This window comes from Pongo pygmaeus, chromosome 12 (genome assembly GCF_028885625.2).
Source record: "Pongo pygmaeus isolate AG05252 chromosome 12, NHGRI_mPonPyg2-v2.0_pri, whole genome shotgun sequence".
NCBI classification, from domain to species: Eukaryota; Metazoa; Chordata; class Mammalia; order Primates; family Hominidae; genus Pongo; species Pongo pygmaeus.
The window spans coordinates 86,268,830-86,293,409 of NC_072385.2; the positions used below are offsets into that span (position 1 = coordinate 86,268,830).

The 24,580-nt window shown below is 42.2% G+C and overlaps 1 protein-coding gene across 6 annotated transcripts in view; it reads right to left on the reverse strand.

Annotated features, from left to right (window-relative positions):
- MSH2 (mutS homolog 2) overlaps window positions 1-24,580 on the reverse strand; it is a 307,179-nt gene that overhangs the window by 270,926 nt on the left and 11,673 nt on the right. For all 6 annotated transcript variants that reach the window (XM_054475081.2, XM_054475084.2, XM_054475083.2 and 3 more), the window contains 2 exons: window positions 22,673-22,806; window positions 10,129-10,328 (listed from right to left, as the gene is read on the reverse strand). In XM_054475081.2, the coding sequence (XP_054331056.1) occupies window positions 10,129-10,328; window positions 22,673-22,806 (334 nt within the window). The remainder of the gene's footprint in view (window positions 1-10,128; window positions 10,329-22,672; window positions 22,807-24,580) is intronic.

Below are 24,580 nucleotides of genomic sequence, written 5' to 3' on the forward strand. Positions count from 1 at the left end.
GAACACTTCTACACTTCTGGTGGGAATGTAAACCAGTACAACCACTAAGGAAAACAGTGTGGAGATTCCTTAAAAGTAGAACTACCAGTTGATCCAGCAATCCCACTACTGGGTATCTACCCAGGGGAAAAGATATCATTATACAAAAAAGATACTTGCACACGCATGCTTATAGCAGCACAATTCACAATTGCAAAAACATGGAACCAACCCAAATGCCCATGAATCAACAAGTGGATAAAGAAACTGTGGTATATATACATACATACATACACATACACACACACACACACACACACAAATGGAACACTACTCAGCTATAAAAAGGAATGGATTGGCCAGCCTCAGTGGCTCACGCCTGTAATCCCAGCATCGAGGCGGGTGGATCACGAGGTCAGGAGTTCAACATCAGCCTAGCCAACATGGTGAAACCCCATCTCTACTAAAAATACAAAAATTAGCCAGGCATGGCGTTGGGTGCCTGTAATTCCAGCTACTCAGGAAGCTGAGGCAGGAGAATGGCTTGAACCCAGGAGGAGGAGGTTGCAGTGAGCCGAGATGGCATCACTGCACTCCAGCCTGGGAAATAGAGCAAGACTCTGTCTCAAAAAAAAAAAAAAAAATTAACACTGGCTACTCTGCTAGAGTTAAACTAGGAGTTGACTTCTTTTTACATTATTACCTTTACAATTAAAAGAAAAAATATGGGGTCAGGAGCAGTGGCTCACACCATAATCCCAGCATTTTGGGAGGCCAAGGCAGGCAGATCACTTCAGGCCAAGAGTTTGAGGCCAGCCTGGCCAACATGGCGAAACTCCGCCTCTACTGAAAATACAAAAATTAGCTGGGCATCGTGGCATGGACCTGTAACAGCTACTCGGGAGGCTAAGGCACAAGAATCATCTGAATCCAGAGACCAAGGTTGCAGTGAACCGAGATTGCACCACTGCGCTCCAGCCTGGGTGACAGAGCAAGACTCTTGTCTCAAAAATAAAATAAAATAAAAAATAGAGGAGCTAAACAATGGGTACACATGGACATACAGAGAGAATTAACAGATACTGGGAACTCCAAAAGGGCAGAGGCAGAGAGAGGGATGAGAATTGAAAATTTACCACCTATTGGGTACAATGTTCATGTGCACAATAGAAGTCCAAAACTCACCATTACATATCCATGGGACAAACCTGCACATATACCCCGAATCTATAAAAATAAAATAATAAGGCTGGGAGCAGTGGCTTACACCTGTAATCCTAGCACTTTCAGAGGCCAAGGCAGGTGGACCGCCTGAGCTCAGAAGTTCAATACCAGCCTGGGCAACATGGTGAAACTCCTCCATGTCTACTAAAAATACAAAAAACTAGCCAGGCGTGGTGGCATGTGCCTGTAGTCCTAGCTACTCGGGAGGCTGAGGCAGGATAACTGCTTGAACCCAGGAGGCAGAGGTTGCAGCAAGCTGAGATAGCGCCACTGCACTCCAGCCTGGGCAACAAAGCGAGACTCCGTCTCCAAAAAAATAAAAAACAAGACATAAATAGCCTGGCCTAGAAACCAGTTTTAGAAAATTACTCACAGAAAAAGAAAAAAAAAAAATCAAAACACCAGAGAAGTACACAGACCTTTAAAGTTTCTGCATAATAATTTCCTGGAATGTTAAAATAACAATAGATCTTAGCTAAATATCAATTATAATAGGTAACTGTTACTATTTAAATTGTCAAAAAGCCGGCAGGCATGGAGGCTCACGCCTGTACCCACAGCACTTTGGGAGGCCGACGCGAGAGGATCACGAGGTCAGGAGTTCAAGACCAGCCTGACCAACATGGTGAAACCCCATCTCTACTAAAAATACAAAAATTAGTCTTGCGTGGTGGCGCACACCTGTAATCCTAGCTACTGAGGAGGCTGAGGCAGAAGTGCTTGAACCCTCGAACCCGGGAGGTGGAGGTTGCAGTGAGCCGAGATCATGCCACTGCACTCCAACCTGGGAGACAGAGCAAGATTCCTTCTCAAAAAAAAAAAAAAAAGTCAAACAATGTCAAACATCTTCAGGAGGTTGAGGCAAGAGGATTGCTTGAGCCCAGGAGTTCAAGACCAGCCTAGGTAATATAGCAAGGCCCTATCTCAAAAAAAAGTAAAAAGTCAAACAATATTAGTTAAATTATGGCATCTGACAATTAGTACTATATACATTATTACCCTATCAATATTTTCTATTAGATTTTTGCATACAGCCAGTTCTGCTATATAATGCAACATATGTATTCCTAAAAATCAGAACACTATGCAGTAAAAACCAGAGCCATCTGGGTGTGGTGGGGCACGCCTGTAATCTCAGCACTTTGGGAGGCGAAGGCGGGCTGACTGCTTGAGCTAAGGAGTTCCAAAGCAGCCTGGCAACATGGAAAAACTGTCTCTACAAAAGTATAAAAATTAGGTGGGCGAAGGCTCGCACCTGCAGTCCCAGCTACTTGGGAGGCTGAGGTGGGAGGATAGCTTAAGCTGGGAGGCCAAGGCTGCAGAGAGCCGAGACTACACCACTGCACTCTGGGGAACACAGTGAGACCATTTCAAAAAAACAACAACAAAAAACAGTGCTTATGAGAAAACGAGTTCAAGCCACAACTCTCAGAACCTTCATCAGTGACACGTTAAAAAAAATAAAGACAGGAACCTTGTAAAAGTAGTAGCACAGTTTTATACATGTGAAATGGTTAAGAAATACATAACTATTACAATAAATAAGTCACCTTGCAAAACATCTGCGGTTTGCTTGTGGAGTGGCTTTTTTTTTTTTTTTTTTTTTTTTTTTTTGAGACGGAGTCTTGCTCTGTCGCCCAGGCTGGAGGGCAGTGGCGCAATCTTGGCTCACTGCAAGCTCCACCTCCCGGGTTCAGGCCATTCTCCTGCCTCGGCCTCCCGAGTAGCTGGGACCACAAGTGCCCACCACCACACCCGGCTAGTTTTTTTCTATTTTTTTAGTAGAGACGGGGTTTCACCGTGTTAGCCAGGATGGTCTTGATCTCCTGACCTCGTGATCCACCTGCCTTGGCCTCCCAAAGTGCTGGGATTATAGGCGTGAGCCACAGTGGAGTAGACTTCTAAAGGGCTGCAGCTTCTGAGTTACTGCAAAATGGTTAAAGGAATACTGTCTGAAATGGGTGGCAAAGTTGTAACACCAGATGTGAATGGGTATGGTTCATAACACATACAGGAAAATAAGGTAGGTATTTGAAGAGCATGTGTATGTGTATCTTTTGTATATGTCTACACTGCTCAGTTTAGCTGCATGCATTTTTCTGCATTCACCTAGTGTTTCCTAGGGATTTGCACATAAGCAAACTCAAAATTTACATTATGCTCAAATCGTTCCCTAATATACCACCCACACTGAACAAATCTGTTTTCAAAACAAGTGTTACAGCGGAACTGACTGTGTATAATTTGGTTTAAAGACTGAAACAACCTATATCAAAACAATAATGACTACATCTGGATGGCATGATAATGATCTACAAAGAACTTATATTGCTTTTATAAACTGATGAAGATGAGATTTAAAGAACATATTTCCAACATACAAAATCCAACCAAACCTTAAATAGTAGCCTTCATAGGCTAAGGGTTTTTTAAAAAGGCTAAATAAGTAACGCAGATTCTTTTTATCATCTCCCTTTCCAAAAATGCCAAATAAATCACTTTTATATTCTTATTCTCCATTTAGAAGGAAACCACACAATCAGGTAAAAAATGTGATTATTATGCTAATGTACTGTTATTTAGGGTCAAGGGCAATAGAGATAAACACTTCTACTCTGCATGAGAAGAACAGAGAAGCTCACAGAAAAGGTGACATTTGAGTTCAATCTTGGAAAAATGAGTAGGGGTTCATCACATGGACAACGACATTAAAGACAGGAAAACATGCATAAAAGCATAAAAAGGCATGGCATGTCTGGAGACTAGCAGTACTATACTGAGACAGAAGGTGTAGGTGAGGGAGTGTGGGGGAAGCTGAACAGGGAAGCAATGACCAAGCCACGTGAAGAAATGGGGCCGTGTCCTGAAGATTATGGGAAGCAATTAATGTGTTCTGAACTGAAGAGGTAATGTGTTCTGAATTGATGACATGATCAGATGAGCTAACAAAGACTACTACCAGTTCAATGAAGAAGATGCATAGACCATGGTGGGCGGGGGAATAGCAAATGTGAGGTACTTAAGGAGTGTATTAAACAGAAACAGATGATAACTGGGTATCAGGAAAGGGAAGGGTTATGCATCTCAGTATTGTAGCTGTTACAATAAAATTCATCAATAAAAAAATCTGAGGCTGGGAGCAGTGGCTCATGCCTATAACCTTGTACTTCGGGAGGACGAGGTGGGCAGATTGCTTGAGCCCAGGAGTTCGAGACCAGCCTGGCAACATGATGAAACCCCCATCTCTACAAAAAATTTTAAAAAATTAGTTGGGCATGATGGTGCATGCCTGTAGTCCCAGCTACTTGGGAGACTTAAGTGAGAGGATCACTTGAGCTGAGCCCAGGAGGTCAAGGCTCCAGCACTCCAGCCTGGGTGACAGAGAGAAACCCTGTCTCAAAAAAAAAAAATAAAGATACCTGGGTAAATTGTTTTAAGCACTATCAGAAATTTGCCCTAACCGTAGAATATTGTTATTTTAAGTTTTGTCCCTGCTTTTTCAGTTTTAAGAGACATAAGGAATATGGGAGGCCAAGTACACCTTTTCGGAAATTAGCTATCTCTTAGTGGAGAAAGATTTAAAAGAGCCGTAATCACTCAATGTGAATCTACTTTCTAAATGGCTGCTGCCCTCTACTGTCTCTCTGAATTCACTTTATTTATTTATTTACTTATTTATTTGTCAGGAGTAACGTTAAGCTTAGAGTTAATGAAACACCAAAAAAAAATCACAAGATAGCAAGAGAGCATACTCAATTTATAGCAATATATTAAGAAAAAGAAAAACTTTTAAGCCATGATTTTGCTTTTAAACATAGTATCTTTGGTCTATTTTCTTGTAAAGAAACTTGGGAGACTAATTTGTAAAATTAGTCTCACTTTTTACTTTCTCCTTGCAGTCAGTATGCTAAAGAGCTATACTGAGTTCTGCAAAATGCCAATTTTTTTTTTTTTTTTTTTAAACCTCAAAGAGATCCTTTAGGGAGTTCCCAATGACCAGGGTACACATAGAATTCAACAAATTTCAAATATTTTGTGTAAAAGAAAAGAACACAGCTCTGAGCATAACACACGGAAAACAGATTTTCCCCTGTAACATTTTCCAGGCTAAGCCACTTCAAATACCTGAACTGGACATCAGCTGCAAGACGTATAATGTGAAGCATCTGATTTAGATAATGTTATGATCACTCATAGGTCTATATAACTTAAACCTAACACCAGAAAAGTAGGAAATTGTTGACTTGTTGCAAACTGTCATCAAGTATATTAGACTGTGCCTATACAGGGAGGTTGAGGAAGGAAGCCAAGTAACCCTCAATCCCAATCCCTAACTTCCTTAATTATCTCAGGGAGTGAGAAAGATCACCCAAGGAATGTGTAGAGCAGTACTTCTTACCTTCTGGGGGAGAGGAGGGTATTTACATACGTTTTTTGTTTCTTCCGTCTCTACCAGGAAAGACATATATACCTTGGGATATCTGATGAAAGTTACAAATTCCCAGCCTGGCCAACACAATGAAACTCCGTCTCTACTAAAAACACAAAAATTAGCCAGGCGTGGTGGCACATGCCTGTTAATTCCAGGTACTTGGGAGCCTGAGGCAGGAGAATCACTTGAACCAGGAGGCAGAAGTTGCAGTGAGCCGAGATCACACCACTGCACTCCACCCTGAGCCACAGAGTGAGACTCCATCTCAAAAAATAGAAAGTTACAAATCCTTTCCCCAGAAAATATACACATACACAAAATGTTGCACAAAGTTTCAGGAAGCCTCTAAAAACTCATTCAAAGAATCCCAGCTTAGCCAGGCACAATGGCTCAAATCAGTAATCCCAGCACTTTGGGAGGCCCAGGCAGGCAGATCACTTGGAAGTCAAGAGTTCAAGACCAGCCTGGCCAACATAGTGAAACCCCCATCTCTACTAAAAATACAAAAATTAGCCAGGCGTGGTGGCACACACCTGCAATCCCAGCTACACAGGAGGCTGAGGCACAAGAATCGCTTGAACCCAGAAGGCGGAAGTTGGAGTGAGCTGAGATCGTACCACTGCACTCCAGCCTGGGCAACAAAGTGAGACTCTGTCTCCACAAAAGGAAAAAAAAAAAAAAATCCCAGCTTTTCCTGTTATTAAGTGAAATGGGAGCCAAAAATAGAACTTGATAAGGTAAAGGAACACTTAAGAGAGCTAAAAACAAGGATAAAGAGAAATAACCCATGGAACAAAAAGAAAACCAAGAATACAAAAATGTTTAACATAACCTTAGGAGAGTTTCAAGGCCAGGCATGGTGGCTCACACCTGTAATCCCAGCACTTTGGGAGGTCCGAGGCGGATGGATCACGAGGTCAGGAGTTCAAGACCAGCCTGGCCAATGTAGTGAAACCCCGTCTCTACTAAAAAATACAAAAAATTAGCCAGGCATGGTGGCGGGCACCTGTAATCCTAGCTACTCGGGAGGCTGAGGCAGGAGGATCATTTGAACCTGGGAGGTGGAGGTTGCAGTGAGCTGATTGTGCCACTGCACTCCAGCCTGGGTGACAGAGCGAGACACCATCTCAAAAAAAAAAAAAGAGTTTCAAGATTAAAATTTTCAAGATCAGTGAACTTTCGTTAAAGACTATACCAAGGCTGGGCACGGTGGCTCACACCTGTAATCCCAGCACTTTGGGAGGCAGAGGTGTGTGGATCACCTCAGGTTGGGAGTTCGAGACCAGCCTGACCAACATGAAGAAAACCCATCTCTACTAAAAACAAAATTAGCCAGGCGTGGTGGCAGGTGCCTGTAATCCAGCTACTTGGGAGGCTGAGGCAGGAGAATTGCTTGAACCTGGGAGGCATAGGTTGTGGTGAGCCGAGATCACGCCATTGCACTCCAGCCTGGGCAACAAGAGCAAAACTCTGTCTCAAAAAAACAAAAGAAAAAAAGAAAGAAAAAAGCGGGGAGACTATACCGCATTCACTGGATTTAGCAAAAAATAAAGGTCACCTAGTAAATGCCATTTCAGTACTGTGGTCAGGGCTGGAAACCAGATGAATGAATGGAAGATGGCAAGTGCAGGCTTTCAGAAACCCAGCTGGGAATGGAAAGAGGGAGAGAGAGATATTAATAGATGGTACTGCAAGAGGACCCAGGAACAAGGGTGCTTTTTTTAAAAATAGATGTATGCATCTAAAAATACGCAGTGGTAAAGGGCCAGTAAAGAATAAAAGAAAGTAGAAAGTAAGGAGTAAGAAGTGCGGGTGGGATGATGGGGGAAAAAAATTAAGACAGTTCCTAACTTAAGGCCAATATGCCCTCTTGAAAATAAAAAGGTTATTATTTACTATGTGATGGTAAAAATATATGAGAAAAAAATGATCAAACAGCTGATTTAAATGGTGAGAGTGAATTGTTTAGATAGCCTATCTCCATAATTGTACCCTGATTCCATCCCTAATACTGGTCAATCACCTGTTTCTAGCTGGTCCTACTGGAATAAAACAAGAGGTTACAGAATCAGAAAAGCACAGCAGTGGAAGACACTCATTCACAGAATGGAGAAAGAGGCACAAGGGGGATACATGGCTGCCTACACCACACTAAAAGAATATGAAAACAGCAAAGTATAAAGACTCATTTTCCTTTTTTTTTGAGATGGAGTTTCACTCCTGTTACCCAGGCTGGAGTGCAACGGCACGATCTCTGCTCACCGCAACCTCCGCCTCCTGGTTTCAGGCAATTCTCCTGCCTCAGCCTCCCGAATAGCCGGGATTACAAGCATGTGCCACCACGCCCCGCTAATTTTGTATTTTTAGTACAAATGGGGTTTCTCCATATTGGTCAGGCTGGTCTCGAATGCCCGACCTCAGGTGATCTGCCCGTCTCGGCTTCCCAAAGTGCTGGGATTACAGGCGTGAGCCACCGTGCCCAGCCAGTAAAGACTCATTTTCTTTTTTTTTGTTGTTGCCCAAGCTGGAGCACGGTGGTGCGATCTCCGCTCACTGCAACCTCCACCTCCCGGGTTCAAGCGATTCTCCTGCCTCAGCCGCCTGAGAAGCTGGGACTACAGGCGCGCACCACCACATCAGCTAATTTTTTGTATTTTTAGTAGAGACAGGGTTTCACCGTGTTAGCCAGGATGGTCTTGATCTCCTAACCTCATGATCCGCCTGCCTCAGCCTCCCAAAGTGCTGGGATTACCAACGTGCCCAGCCAAGTCTCATTTTCTTTAATTCTGCTTTGGTGGAAGTAAATGCAGGTGCTCTAAGTTTTATCAGTCTAAAGAGAAGCTTTGACTATACTAGGAATACTTTTTATAACACAGGTACTTTGAGAAAATAAGCACTTAGCTACCTCTTGCACTAGATAAGGGAAAAGGTTTCTATAAAATTTAAATCTATACTTATTTTATATCTCATCATCATAAAGTTGTATTTCTTTAAGTCTGTCTACAAAGGAACAACAAAGCTTTCCCATAATATCAAAAGGTATGTTTTAATAGTTCTAAGCGATCATGATTAAGTAAAATTTGAAGATGCTTTATATTAAAAAAAATTTTTTTTAATTACTTTGGACCCCACATTGCCTAAAAATTTTTTTAAAAAGTAAAAAATGCTTTATGTATTAGACATAACAATATAATTACTAAAATTACTGGAGAAACATGGTTAAAGTTTAAAACTATGCTTATTAGAGCAAGGTGATTTTATCTACCAATATTGTATTAATATGTGTCTTTGCTCACTTTACTCTGGTAACTTCACTTTGAATTCAACTGTTAGAGACCACCAAGACCCTCTATCTTAACTCTCTCTCATAGGTGTGCTGTGTGAGTTAATTCCAACAATTCTATTATTAGCCTGTACTGTTTTGTTGAAGTTCCTGCATGGCAATGACCCCTGATCAAGACATAAAAAATACTGATTGAATGGTGTTGTTTTGTATTTGTGGGTCAGGGGATATTTAGGTGGTTTATTATCAGCATTGTTTAATGTGATTGATGAGTTGCACTTGGTCTCAATGAGGCTCTTCCTCTGACCTCCACTGAAGAGGCTAGTTAGAGAACAGGAACATGTCCGCTTGACAAGAAAAATATTAAAAAGCCCAGTGAAGACTCTATTTTGGGCTCCTAGGTTCCAAGGTGTCCTGTGCACACATCCTGCTCTGAGAGAGAAAATGCACCCCACCACAGACTTTACACAACAAAGGAAAACTGGAACTTGCACCCGAACTCTCTGGATGACTTGCTATGACAGCCTTTGACTGTGATGCATATCCTTACCATAATCCTGCTACTGGATTGTATCCTTCTCCTGTAATAAACTGTAGATGCATAACCAATGCCATTCTAGGCCCTGTGAGTCTACTTTGGCAATCAAACTCTTTTTCACTGCCTCTGTCAGTGCAATAGGCCTTAATCACGAACTACTAACTCTAACATTCATTTCCAAAAAGCAAAAATTTCTAAGCTGTCTCATGTCTCTTGGCTTCTGACATGAAGCTAAGAGTCAATACAAACCTGTTATTAGAAGTCTGAACATGGCCAGGCTCTGTGGCTCACACCTGTACTCCCAGCACTTTGGGAGGCCGAGGCAGGCGGATCACCTGAGATTGGGAGTTCGAGACCAACCTGGCCAACATGGTAAAACTAAAAGTACAAAAATTAGCCAGGCATGGTGGCACATGCCTGTAATCCCAGCCACTCAGGAAGCTGAGGCAGGAGAATCGCTTGAACCGAGGAGGCAGAGGTTGCAGTGAGCCGAGATTGTGCCACCGCACTCTAGCCTTGGCAACAGAGCGAGACTCCTTCTCAAAAAAAAAAAAAAGAAATCTGAATGTGTCCTAAGAGTGAGTCACCACCACCAACTTTATGAGGACAGCACATTGCCAAGTATATATCGTATGAGTTGAAGGAAAACAAAAAAAAAAAATCATCTGTTACCTTCATGTTTTTCCAGAGCCTGTATAACATTAGGTAGTTGATTTATACCCTGATAGAGTCGGTAACAATCTTGTAAGTTTGCTGCTTGTCTTTGAAACTTCTTGGCAAGTCGGTTAAGATCTGGGAATCGACGAAGTAAATCTTCTTGTAAAGTCTGCCTCAATTCTGCATCTTCTACAAAAGCTTCCACTAAATTCAATCTGAAATAAATTAACTTGAATTAATCTAAAATATTTTAGTATAAAATTAAAATTTGTCAACTAAGCACATAAGTCTCAACTAAGTAAGCTCAAAATTCCATTTAAGAAGCTTGAATCTGCTGGGCATGGTGGCTCACACCTGTAATCCCAGCACTTTGAGAGGCCGAGGCAGGCAGATCACCTGAGGTCGGGAGTTCGAGACTGGCCTGACCAACACGGAGAAACCCCGTCTGTACAAAAAATACAAAATTAGCCTGGCATGGTGGGCTCATGCCTGTAATCCCAGCTACTCGGGAGGCTGAGGCAGGAGAATCGCTTGAACCCAGGAGGCAGAGGTTGTGGTGCACTGAGATCGTGCCATTGCACTCCAGCCTGGGCAACAAGAGCAAGACTCTGTCTCAAAAAAAAGCAGCAGCTTGAATCTAGGCTAGGTGTGGTGGCTCACGCCTGTAATCCCAGCATTTCGGGAAGCCGAGGTGGGCAGATCTCAAGGTCAGGAGTTTGAGACCAGCCTGGCCAGCATGGTGAAACCCCGTCTCTACTAAAAATACAAAAAAATTAGCTGGGCATGGTGGCGCGTGCCTGTAACCCTGGCTACTCGGGAGGCTGAGGCAGGAGAATTGCTTGAACCCAGGAGGCGGAGGTTGCAGTGAGCCAAGATAGCGCCACTGTACTCCAGCCTGGGCGACAGAGCGAGACTCCATCTCAAACAAAAAAAAAAAAAGAAAGAAAGAAGCTTGAATCCTGAATCTATTCTGAAACGTTAGCTTTTTTAGAAGGTGGAAATCTCTGTAAGACTGTGAGGCAAACATTTCCTGATTAGCTAAGAGTCAAATTAATGTTTAATTAAGCAGTATCGTAAGACACTGACATACACCCAATTTTGTTTGACTTTCATCAAACAGACATGCCTTAAATAGGAGAAAGAATTTCATTACTGGGACATTGTTACAGACACACTGTTGCACATGTAAATAGTGATGTTTAATGAAACAGAATTACAGTTCAAGAATGTTGCCAAATCCAATACTTAAGTGTATCTCTTATACATTTTTAGAATGCTTTCTAAAATTACCTCTTGACAGTACAAAGCCAAAAACTTAATTAAAAAACTAAAATAATTTTACTGCTTCCCAAAGTCAATAAAATCTCAGCTTGTTTCAAGAACGATAGAATATGTAGTTCACACTGCTTCTGTAAGTTATTGGAAATCAGTGACTTTTCATTTTTTTCAGTGTTAACTACAGCAAGAAATGTCTTTACATCACAATCCAGCACATACATACATAGATCTATGATTAAAATAGGTTTCACAAATCAATACTTACTACTCTAATTATGTGATACACTCTATTTTCTTTCTTTTTTTTTTTTTTGAAACAGAGTCTTGCTCCGTCGCCCAGGCTGGAGTGCAGTGGTGCAATCTCGGCTCACTGCAACCTCCAGCTCCCGGGTTCAAGTGATTCTCGTGCCTCAGCCTCCTGAGTAGCTGGGACTAGAGGCGCATGCCACCACACTCTGCTAATTTTTTGTATTATTAGTAGAGACGGGGTTTCACCATGTTAGAGCCAGGAAGGTCTCGATCTTCTGACCTCGTGACCCGCCAGCCTCGCCTCCCAAACTGCTGGGATTACAGGCGTGAGCCCACTCTGCTATTTTCTATTTTATTTAATTCTTCAAAAATGCTCTTTGTCACCTACTAATTTAACGACCCACTACTGGGTCACACCTTGCAGTTTGAAAAACAATGTTGGAGATGTTACTAAAGTAATAGCTGAAAGGTAAATTACTGAAGCTGAAAGGTAAACTAACAATCGAAGGTGGGAAAATGTTCCTACATATTTTACACATCTCTAAGTACAGTTTTAGAGAAGCTTTTCTGGAGGCCACAGGCATTACAGATGACTCAAGGTTCGGAATGCTATCAGATGAGCAACCATCTTCCTTATGTTTATGAACGACGTGACAGTAAACTAAACCTGAAATTACACAGGTATAGAAAGGAAACAAATCGGCTTTCTAAATTGAGTAACTGGGACTACAGGTGCCTGCCACCACACCCGGCTAATTTTTTTGTATTTTTAGTAGAGACGAGGTTTCACTGTGTTAGCCAGGATGGTCTCGATCTCCTGACCTCGGGATCCGCCCGCCTCGGCCTCCCAAAGTGCTGGGATTACAGGCGTGAGCCACCGCGCCCAGCCCTAAATTTCTTAACTATTTACTGACATCACCAGCATTTACAATTCCTGTGTTACCAAAATGTTTATCAAGCATGTTATATGTGGAAAAACATGTTATCTCCAGAGTAAACACAAAATGGCCATATATAAAAACACATTTAAAGCATAATTTCTCAATCTTGGCAACACTGCCATTTTAGGCTACATAATTTTTTGCTGTAAGGGGCTGTTCCATGCTTAACAGCATCCCTGGATTCTACCCACTATACACTCTCTTCCTCAGCATGACAACCAAAAATGTCTCTAGACACTGCTGAATGTCCCCTGGAGGGAAAAACTGCCCCAGGTTGAGACTGCTGGCTTAAAGGAACTTGAATTAAAATTCACTTTGTAAGAGAAAAGTAACCTAAACCATGTCCAGCTAATGTCTAGGCAGCTAACAACAGATACATGTTTTTTATGGAAAATGCCAAATTAGTGGGAAAACAATTTGCTGCCAAGTTTATAGCCACATCAATGGGGCTATAAACAAACATCGAGATTAATTAGGATGCCTGCTGCTCCAGAAAATATTTTTGTGGCATATAACTCTACATGTGAAAAAAGAAACAATGGATGTAGTCAAATTACACAATCCAATAAAGCAAATTTTGGGGGCTTTCCTAGCTAAGCATTGGGCTTCACCAAGTCTAGTCCAAGGATCACCAGCATCAAAATCACTTGGAGGTAGATAATACAAAATCCCCGGGAGTGGGGCCCAGCTGTGAAATCTCATGCAATTATTATGCACACAGCTTGATTCTTAGGCTCACAGAAATTTGAATCCTAACAATCACAGAAATCCCTTAGTTATTTTAATAAAGCAGGGAGGCCAGGTGCGGTGGCTCACACCGGTAATCCCAGCACTTTGGGAGGCCAAGGAGGGCAGATCACGAGGTCAAGAGATCGAGACCATCCTGCCAACCAACATGGTGAAACCATATCTCTACTAAAAATACAAAAATTAGCTGGGCGTAGTGGCACACACCTGTAGTCCCAGCTACTCTGGAGGCTGAGGCAGGAGAATCACTTGCCCTGGGAGGCACAGATTGCAGTGAGCGAGATCGTGCCACTGCACTCCAGCCCCGGCGACAGAGCGAGGTTCCTAATTAGCCGGGCGTGGTGGTGGGTGCCTGTACTCCCAGCTACTCGGGAGGGTGAGGCAGGAGAATGGCATCAACTCAGGAGGCGGAGCTTGCAGTGAGCCGAGATTGCGCCACTGCACTCCAGCCTGGACGACAGAGCGAGACTCCGTCTCAAAAAATAAATAAATAAATAAAAATAAAGCAGCAAAGGAGGTATAAAGGGGCAAGAAACGAATGACAAAGTCTATTGCTGGCTGACCTATATATACCCTCACTTTTCCTTTTCTCTTCTTTCCATAAAATTCCCATAATCCTTGTGGGCGACTCTGAGGCCAATAGTAAAAAACATCACAGAAAATATATTTCTGATAAAATAATCTTATGGCCAGGCGCAGTGGCTCACGCCTATAATCCCAGCACTTTGGGAGGCCGAGGCGGGCAGATCACGAGGTCAGGAGATCGAGACCATCCTGGCGAACATGGTGAAACTCTGTCTCTACTAAAAATACAAAAAAAAAAATTAGCCGGGTGTGGTGGTGGGCGCCTGTACTCCCAGCTACTCGGGAGGCTGAGGCAGGAGAATGGCGTGAACCCAGGAGGCGGAGCTTGCAGTGAGCCAAGATCACGCCACTGCACTCCAGCATGGGCAACTGAGCAAGACTCCGTCTCAAAAAAATAATAATAATTTTATGCTTCTTCCCTGTTCCCAGTATTTTATCACTACTGTTTCCTTTCAAACTGACCAGAAAATAAATCATAAGTAATCAACAGGGTTGAAGAGCCCATAAGCACACATATCCTTTCCTCTCCTCGGTGGAAGAGGTGGCTGTGCATCCCTACCTGTGAACTGAAAGGAGTCTGTGCAAAGTCAGCCAATTTTGTACCTCTGAAAAACTGATTTTCTACTGACTTTTATACTATATGATGTCTCACCTATTCAAGAGAAATTATTAGAAATAAAAAATTTATAAATAGATACATAGTGAAATGGAAAAAAACTGTAAATACTGTTGGGAAGGAATACAAATTGTATTCCTAATACGATCCCATATTGTTTTTAAGTGTTATCTATGTGTTTAAAAATATATATCTGTATACATAAAGGAAAAAAAACCCTGGAAGGGTAAGAACACAAACTAAACTGTTAACACTGATTACCACCATAGATTAGGACTGGAGGTAAAGTAGAAGTAGGGGTGTTTACCTTCTTAATTTATTTTTTAAAAACATGATGTGACCCTGTAGTGCTTTTCAAATAAAAAGTTAAATTATTTTAAAAAAACACAAATTATGAGATATAGCAATGATAAATAAGAAGCCATAAATGCACACTTTTGTTGTACTTTTACAAATTGTTTGCCAACAAATTGTAAAACAGCTTTCTCTCAAGCAGCAACAGTAACACTTCCTATTTGCTCTTCATATCCCTTTCACATCTTACAAAGGATAAACCAAGAATAAAGCAAACGTGGTAAGAGAGAACCAATGGGGTTTTGTTGTAAAGAACAAACAAGGTGGATAGATGGACTACTGCTAAGTGCTGTAGAGTAAGAACAGAACACTCTAAACTTAAAAAATCAAAACATCTCTTTCCTGTTTTTTTTTTTTTTTTTTTTTTTGAGATGAAGTTGTGCTTTTTTTTTTTTTGAGATGAAGTTGTGCTCTTGTTGCCCAGGCTGGAGTGTGCAATGGCTCTGGTCTTGACTCTGACCTCGGGTGATCCGCTGTCCTCAGCCTCCCAAAGTGTTGGGATTACAGGCGTGAGCCACCGCGCCCGGCAAAACATCTCTTTCCTTTTTGTCTTATTTCTCCAAAGCCCATGAAGAGAGCTGACGCCTCTAGTTGGTCCTTACTGGTTTTAAAAGATACTCAAACAGGCCGGGCACAATGGCTCTCGCCTGTAATCTCAGCACTTTGGGAGGCCGAGGCAGGCGGATCGCACGGTCAGGAGTTTGACACCAGCCTGACCAACATGGTGCAACACCATCTCTACTAAAAATACAAAACTTAGGCCAGGCACAGTGGCTCACACCTGTAATCCTAGCACTTTGGGAGTCCAAGTGGGTAGATCACTTGAGGTCAGGAGTTTGAGACCAGCTTGGCCAACATGGCAAAACCCTGTCTCTACTAAAAATACAAAAATTAGCCAGACGTGGTGGCGACATGGTGGCACACGCCTGTAATCCCAGCTACTCGGGAGGCTGAGGAAGGAGAATCGCTTAATCGCTTGAAACCGGGAGGTGGAGGTTGCAGTGAGCTGAGATCACACCACTGCACTCCAGCCTGCATGACGGGAGCAAGATTCCATCTCAAAAAAAAAAAAAAAAAAAAAAAATTAGCTGGGGATAGTAGCCCACGTCTGTAATCTCAGCTACTCGGGAGGCTGAAGCAGGAGAATTGCTTGATTGAACCCGGGAGATGGAGGATGCAGTGAGCCAAGATTGCACCACTACACTCCACAGAGCAAGACTCTGTCTCAAATTAAAAAAAAAAAAAGATACTCAAACCACTTCCAAATGATTGGAATGCCTTATCTAGATCAAATCTTTATTAATTTTTCCTTATCAATGGACATATTCTCTCCAAACTGGATTTCATATATGGCATATCAAACATAATTTTCAGAAAATTCAGAAACAACCATCAGGCTTCTTTCCTTCCTAAGCCCCCCAATTTAAACCCAAATAACAATTGCAATATTCAAAAGAATAAAATGTCAACCTTTCACTAATTTCCCAAAAATTAATTTTAATTAAAATGAAATTTAAGTTATTTCACAATTTTCACCTATAAAGTAGCATTAAGGACCGGGTGCAGTGGCTCACACCTGTAATCCCAGCACTTTGGGAGGCCGAGGTCAGCGGGTCAAGACCAGCCTGGCCAACATGGCAAAACCCCATCTCTACTAAAAATACAAAAATTAGCTGGGCGTGGTGGCGGGTGCCTGTAATCCTAGCTAGTTGGAAGGCTGAGGCTGGAGAATCATTTGAACCTGGGAGGCAGAGGTTGCAGTGGGCAAAAATGGCGCCGTTGCACTCCAGCCTGGGCGACAAGAGCGAAACTCCGTCTCAAAAAAAAAAGGAGAGATAATGTAACATTAAGAAAGAAGTAATGGGCCAGGCGCGGTGGCTCACACCTGTAATCCCAGCACTTTGGGAGGCCGAGGCGGGCAGATCATGAGGTCAGAAGATCGAGACCATCCTGGCTAACATGGTGAAACCCCATCTCTACCAAAAAATACAGAAAATTAGCCGGGCGTGGTGGTGGGCCCCTGTAGTCCCAGCTACTTGGGAGGCTGAGGCAGGAGAATGGAGTGAACCTGGGAGGCAGAGCTTGCAGTGAGCGGAGACTGAGCCACTGCACTCCAGCTTGGGGGACAGAGCGAGACTCCATCTCAAAAAAAAAAGAAAAAAGTAAAATGGCAAAGAAGCAACAAGCTTCTAAAAAACAAAGCACAAAGCAACATACACACAGCACAGCTCTCTCAGCCTTTGGCCCAGATATCATTAAAGGCCTAATAAATTGCTAGTTTCACAAGTCTATTCAACACACGATTTCAGTAATAATTACAGTTTCAGTTTATGTTTCTGGCTAAAACAAGCTTAAAGAAAAAAACAACTACTCTGCTGTTTCCGTGACAATGCCAATTTAAAAATCACAATTTTAGAAGTATCACAGTTATTGTTGGCATAACATAGTATACTTATCAATCCTACTCAATAAAATGACTCAGCTGTATGCAATTCTGAGAGTCAACATGCAAATTAATATTGTATTAAATTGCATACAGCTGAGTCATTTTGGGGCTCAGTTAACCCCTAAAATTCTAACAGAATTAATCAAATTCTTGGTTTGCTTTTTTTTTTTTTGAGACAGAGTCTCACTCTGTCACCCAGGCTGGAGTGCAGTGGCACAATCTCAGCTCACTGCAACCTCTGCCTCCCAGGTTCAAGCAATTCCCCTGCCTCAGCCTCCCAAGTAACTGGGACCACAGGTGCACGCCGCCACACGCAGCTGATTTTTTGTATTTTACTAGAGACGGTGTTTCACCGTGTTGCCCAGGCTCGTCTGGAACTCCTGAGCTCACAACTGTAATCCCAGCACTTTGGGAGGCTGAGGCAGGCCAAGGCAATCCGGCCGCCTTGGCCTCCCAAAGTGCTGGGGTTACAGCCACTGCGCCTGGCCAAATTCTAGGTATTTTAAAAATCAACATTGTGTCCCCTTTTTAACCCTACCATTTCTAGGCTTTCATTTTAAGAGCTGACTGGAATTGGTTGGGCATGGTGGCTCACGCCTGTAATCCCAGCGCTTTGGGAGGCTGAGGCGGGTGGATGGCTTGAGCCCAGGACTTCAAGAACAGCCTAGAAAACATGACGAAATCCTGTCTCTACCAAAAATACAAAAACTAGCTAGTCTTATAACTCAGTCTCCAGATAGATTAGATAGATTAGATAGATAGAATAGATAGATAGATTAGATAGATAGATAGATGATAGATAGATGATAGATAGATAGACAGATTAGATAGATAGATAGATAGACAGATAGACACATAGATAGGTTTTTTTCAAAAGTGGTGACTGGAATTGCCTGACAGCGTATTTAAAAGGCTCAGAGCAAATATGGTTCCTAAAGAACTGTAATTACAAGTTTATAATTCTTTTTTTCATCTGTCCTACATATGGATTAATGAAGTCAAAACCACCCATTTGATACATTAAATAGCAAATACTGTGCTAGGCCTAAAGATTTTTAAAAAGGGTAACTCCCAACAGTCCTTATGTTTATATATGCACTTGGAGTGTTGCTCTTTATCCTTATAAACTTTTTCTTTTGTCATTTATAGATTCATCTGAAGCTTTGGTAATTTTTCATTTTTAATGTCAGAATTCTGTAAGGAACATTGAACATATGTTAGCATATAAAATAGTTTATTCTTGTGAAAATGCTGACAAAATAATTTGTATATTGAATTTGGCATTTTTATTGCCTTCTAGTTTAATATTGAGTATTTCTTTTTATATAAAATAAGATTAACATAGCAATCTTTTTTTTTTTTTTGAGATGGAGTTTTGCTCGTTGCCTAGGCTGGAGTGCAATGGTGAGATCTTGGCTCACCGCAACCTCCGCCTCCCAGGTTCAAGTGATTCTCCTGCCTCAGCCTCCCGAGTAGCTGGGATTACAGGCAGATGCCACCACACCCAGCTAATTTTGTATTTTTACTAGAGACAGGGTTTCTCCATGTTGGTCAGGCTGGTCTTGAACTCCTGACCTCAGGTGATCCGCCCGCCTTGGCCTCCCAAAGTGCTGGGATTACAGGCGTGAGCCACCGTGCCCAGCCAGAGACGTATTTCTAATTAAGATTGCTACATTAGGGCTGGGCGCGGTGGCTTGAGCCTGAGGCGTGCGGATCGCGGGGTCAGGAGTTAGAGACCAGCCTGACCAACATGGCGAAACCCTGTCTCTACTAAAAACCCAAAAATTGGCCGGGCATGGTGTGCTAACCTGTAATCCCAGGTACTCAGCAGGCTGAGGCAGGAGGATCGCTTGAACCTGGGAGGCAGAGGTTGCACCGAGTAGAGATTGCACCATTGCACTCCAGACCGGGCGATAGAGTGAGACTCCACTCAAAAAAAAAGAAAAAAAAAAAAAAAAGAAATATGTCTCCAAGTAAAGTATGGAAAGGTTGGCTTTGAAAAGAAATAAAAGTGTTATTTCTTCTTCTGAGAAAGAGCCACAGAGTAAAAGAGTGGAAGTACAGATAAATTTTGAGGTTTTAAGTGTTAAGGAAGAAATCATCTGCTTAGAGGTAGGAGACAGTTGAAGGCTTAAGGGAAAGTAAAAAATTGGGGGTTGGTCACTACAATGAGTCACACAATAAAAGTAACATCCAGTTATCACTGAAAGCTAGAAAGCATGAAAGCACAATGGGACCTATCAGCATTGTGTGACCTTCTCCAGCAAATTTTTTTCTTTTTTGAAGACTGGGGATAGGGAAGGTTCTCACTATTTTCCCAGTGTGGACTTGAACCTGTGATCCTCCTGCCTCAGCTTCCCAAGTAGCTGGGACTTCAGGCACAAGCCACCATGCCTTGCTTATTATAAATAATTTCGGCCAGGTGCAGTGGCTCACGCCTATAATTCCAGTACTTTGGGAGGCCAAGGTGAGTGGATCATCTGAGGTCAGGAGTTCGAGACCAGCCTGGCCAACATAGTGAAACCCTGTCTCTATTAAGAATATAAAAATTAGCCAGGTGCGGTGGTGCACGCCTGTAGTCCCAGCTACTCAGGAAGGCTGAGGCAGAAGAATCACTTGAACCCGGGAGGCAGAGGTTGCGGTGAGCCAAAATCACACCACTGCACTCCAGCCTGGGCGTCAAGAGTGAAACTCGGTCTCAAAAAAAAAAAAAAAAAAGAGACCAGCCTGGGCAACATAGTGAGACCTCGTCTCTACAAAAATGAAGAAAAAAGAAGAAACAAACAAATCCTGTATAAGGAGTGTATCTTTTTCTTCCTAGTCTGTGGTATTTCAACGTTTGGCCTTGAAAGCCACAGGCCCTCCCCACTTGCTGCTAAAAATCATTGTCACCAAGAAAAAAATATTTCTTCTTACCCTACAGGTGGGGTAATAAGCAGATAATATTTTGACTCATAAAGCCATCCTCACAGATGTTACTTCTAATGAACAAGTCTTGTAAAACCATTAGATTTTAGAAATTATTGCTATGTCCCGTGAAAGTAACCTTTCCTTACCCTCTTCTTCAAAAATCTACTTTTGATAGATAGCTTGCTTTCTAAATAATTATATTAAGTGACATTTCAGGTTTCTAAAGGGTCTAAACACATGCGTCCTCCAGTTCTTAAACCAGAAGGGGATCACTGACACTTCCTCTATTCCCATAAATTGGAAATTAAAAATATAACCAATGACCTATAGCTTGAGTGTTAAATTATCAATCACTTCCTTTAAAAAAATTAAAGAGGAGAGAGAATAGACATACTTGTTTTGCTTGTGTAGGCCCAGACTCTGCTTGGAAGGATGTTCAAGAAACTAACACTGTTGCTCCCAGGGCAGGTGGTGGCAAAATACAACAGGAAATGTGACCCTGGAGCCATGCAAGACACAGGCTCTTTATGGAGCTGACAGAGAAGGGGGGATGACTTATCACTGTATATCCACCGGTCCTTTATGAATTTCGACACGTATAAATATAACTACTTATTCACAAATAAAAATTAAAAATTGTAAATTGCCCTAATTACTTGCAAATTATCCAGTCCTTCCAATCTCTTCTTTTTTTATTGATACCTCATAATTGTATACATTTGGGGGTTTGTAATATTTTAATACGTGTATACAAGGTATAACACTCAAATCAGGGTAACTGAGGTATCCATCACCTCAAACATTTATCTTTGTTTGGGGATCCAATCATTCCAATATTGTTTTTGTTGTTGTTGATTTTGGGTGTCTTTTTTTGTTTGTTTGTTTGTTTGATACGAAATCTCGTTTGTCGCCCAGGCTAGAGTGCAGTGGCATGATCTCGGCTCACTGCAACCTTTGCCTCCCAACTCAAGCGATTCTCATGCCTCAGCCTCAAGAATAGCTGGGATTACAGGCACACACCACCATGCCCATCTAATTTTGTATTTTTAGTAGAGATGGGGTTTCACCATGTTGGCCGGGCTGGTCTCGAACTCTTGACCTCAAGTAATCCGCCTGCCTCAGCCTCCCAAAGTGTTGGGATTACAGGGGTGAGCCACCGCCATCTGGCCTGTTGATTTTTGTTTGAGACAGCATCTCACTATGTCACCCAGGCTGGAGTGCAGGGACATGAATATGGCTCACTGCAGCCTCAACCTCCTGGGCTCAAACAATCCTCTAGCCTTAGTCTCCCATGTAGCTGGGACCACAGGCACATGCCACCATGCCCAGCTAAATTTTTAAAAATTTTTTTTTGGTAGAAATGGGGTGTCATTTTGCTGCCCAGACTGGTCTCAAACTCCTGGGCTCAAGCAATTATCCTGCCTCAGCCTCCCCAAGTGCTGGATTATATGTGTGAGCTGCCGTGCCCAGCCTCAATTTCTTTTTTTTTTTTTTTTTTGAGACAGGGTTTCACTCCATTGCCCAGGCTGGAGTTCAGTGGCACAATCACAGCTCACTGCAGCCTCAAACTTCTGGACCAGGGTGATATTCCCACCTCAGCCTCCCGAGTAGCTCGGGCTACAGGTACATGTCACCACACTGAGAATTTTTTTTTCTTTTGTAGAGATGGTGTCTCACTGAGTTGCCCAGGCTGGTCTTGAACTCCGGGGCACAAACAATCCTCCCACTATGGCCTCCCAAAGTGCTGGAATTATAGGCATGAGCCATCGCACCCAGCCCCAATTTCTGGTTCTAAATCACTAAATCCCACTCCTCTTCCCCAACAAACCTGGCTTCAGAAATCACCTTAAATTCATCAAGCAGTACTTATGTATATTACCCCTCAAAGTTTTAAAACTTGTATCTAAAAGACTAAAATAAAATATATTGAAATACTAGTAATTTTAGGATAGTAGAATTATACAAGCTTTTATTTCCACAATTATAAAGATTTTCTGACATATATGTTTAGGTCACCTTAAATCTTTTCTAGAATAAAGAGTTAAGCGCTTCCTATACATCAGACCGTAAGTATTTTATGTATATTAAATCATCTCATGCTTATAATCCTATTAAGTAACTGTTTTATTAATGTCATTTTAAAGGTGAAGAAACTATGACATAAAGGTTGAGTAATTTACCAAGATTATACACAATATGAACATGTTCAACACCATACCATCTCAAATAAAATAAACTTTTTTTATAGTGAAAAAAACTTATTTAAAAAAATGAGTTCTTTAATCAATCTAAGTCATTACTACTCTTACTATGTACTCTGTACAGTTAAATGGTAAGATATACTTGCAAAACTGCGTATTACAATAAGTGGTATAATCATGTGGGTAACTGCAGGTTACATAAAACTAACAAAAGTATAAACTAATAACATACCTCTCCTCTATTCTGTTCTTATCCATGAGAGGCTGTTTAATCCACTGGTTAACAAGTCTTTGTCCTTGAGGGGTTTTACACTTATTCAGCAAGGCAGCCAGAGACTGAGAGCCAGTGGTATCTTCAACAGAACCCTAGTAAACAAAAAAAAAAATAGAATGGCAAGCTCATTAGTGAAAACCTTACTATGCCATGAAAAACAGAGGAACAATAACATAATATTCTTCAAATTTCCACAAAAAGTTCCTCTTCCTAAGACCAACTTTCAACCTCTTAACCTCTTAATCTGTATGTTCAGCTGTACATTTCTCCCCCAGCCAAAACCACTTTACAATTACCACAGTTTTATTTTATTTGTTGAGACAGGGTCTCACTCTATTGCCCAGACTGGAGTGCAGTGGTGCCATCCTGGCTCACGGCAAGCCAGAACTCTTGGGGCTCAAGGAATCCTCCCACTTCAGCCTTTCAAGTAGCTGAGACTACAGGCGCATGCCACTAAGCCCCGCTAATTTTTTCTCTTTTGTAGAGACAGAGTCTCACTATGTCGCCCAGGCTGGTCTCAACTCCTGGCCTCAAGTGATCCTCCCACCCTGGACTCCCAAAGCGTTGGGATTACAGGCATGAGCCACATCACCCAGTCACTTACTGCAGTTTTAGACATAAAACTTCTTAGAATGTCATTTTAAATTGCTAGGCCAGGCCCAGTGGTTTACGCCTGTAATCCTATCAATTTGGGAGGCAGAGGCAGGCAGATCACCTGAGGTCAGGAGTTAGAGTCCAGCCTAGCCAACAAGATGAAACTCCATCTCTACTAAAAATACAAAAATTAGCTGGGCATGGTGGCGGGCACCTCTAATCCCAGCTAAGTGCCTGAACCCGAGAGGCAGAGATTGCAGTGAGCTGAGAGCACACCACTGCACTCTAGCCTGGGCGACAACAGTGAGACTCCGTCTCAAAAAAAAAAAAAAAAAAAGAATTGCTATTAGTAGTATACAAAATTATTCATAAAGTGAGGACTAATACTACATAGATAGCTTGAAACTAGGAAAAATATAAAAAAGCAATTCGAGAGCAAGGCACAATGCGACACACCTGTAGTCCTAGCTACTTTGGAGACTATGATAGAATTGCTTGAGCCCAGGAGTTTGAAGCTGTAGTACACTCTGATGGCACTTCCTGTGAACAGCCACTGTACTCCAGCCTAGGGAGCATACATAGTGACACCAGTCTCTTTAAAAAAAAAAAAAAAAAAAAAAAAAGCCTTGAAAGAAAATAGCAGAGCATGGTGGTTCATGCCTGTAATCCGAGCTACCACTCTAGAGGCTAAGGCAGAAGAATCACTTGAAGCCAGGAGTGAGTGAACATCCTGGGCAACACTGTGAAACTCCAACTCTGAAAAAATTTTAAAATTAGGCAAGCTGTGCCTGTAGACCCAGCTACTCGTGAGGATGAAGCAGGAGGATCGCTTGAGCCCAGGAGTTCAATACTGCAGTGAGCTATGATCTTGCCACTTCACTCCACCCTGGGTGATAGAGTAAAGCCCAGTCTCTAAAAAAGTAAAAAGTAGGCCGGGCGCGATGGCTCAAGCCTGTAATCCCAGCACTTTGGGAAGCTGAGGTGGGAGGATCATCTAAGGTCAGAAGTTTGAGACCAACCTGGCCAACATGGTGAAACCCTGTACCACCAGGCATGGTGGCAGGCAACTGTAATCCCAGCTACTTGGGAGGTGGAGGTTGCAGTGGGCCGAGATTGTGCCACTGCACTCTGGCCTAGGGGACAAGTAAGACACTGTCTTAAAAAAAAGTTAAAAAGTGGAGTGGGGGAGGGGAGAGAAAAATATAGCCATTTGAAGCTACTTATCTAATCCAAGTATAATAATATTTCAAAATATTTTAGCTCCTTAATAAG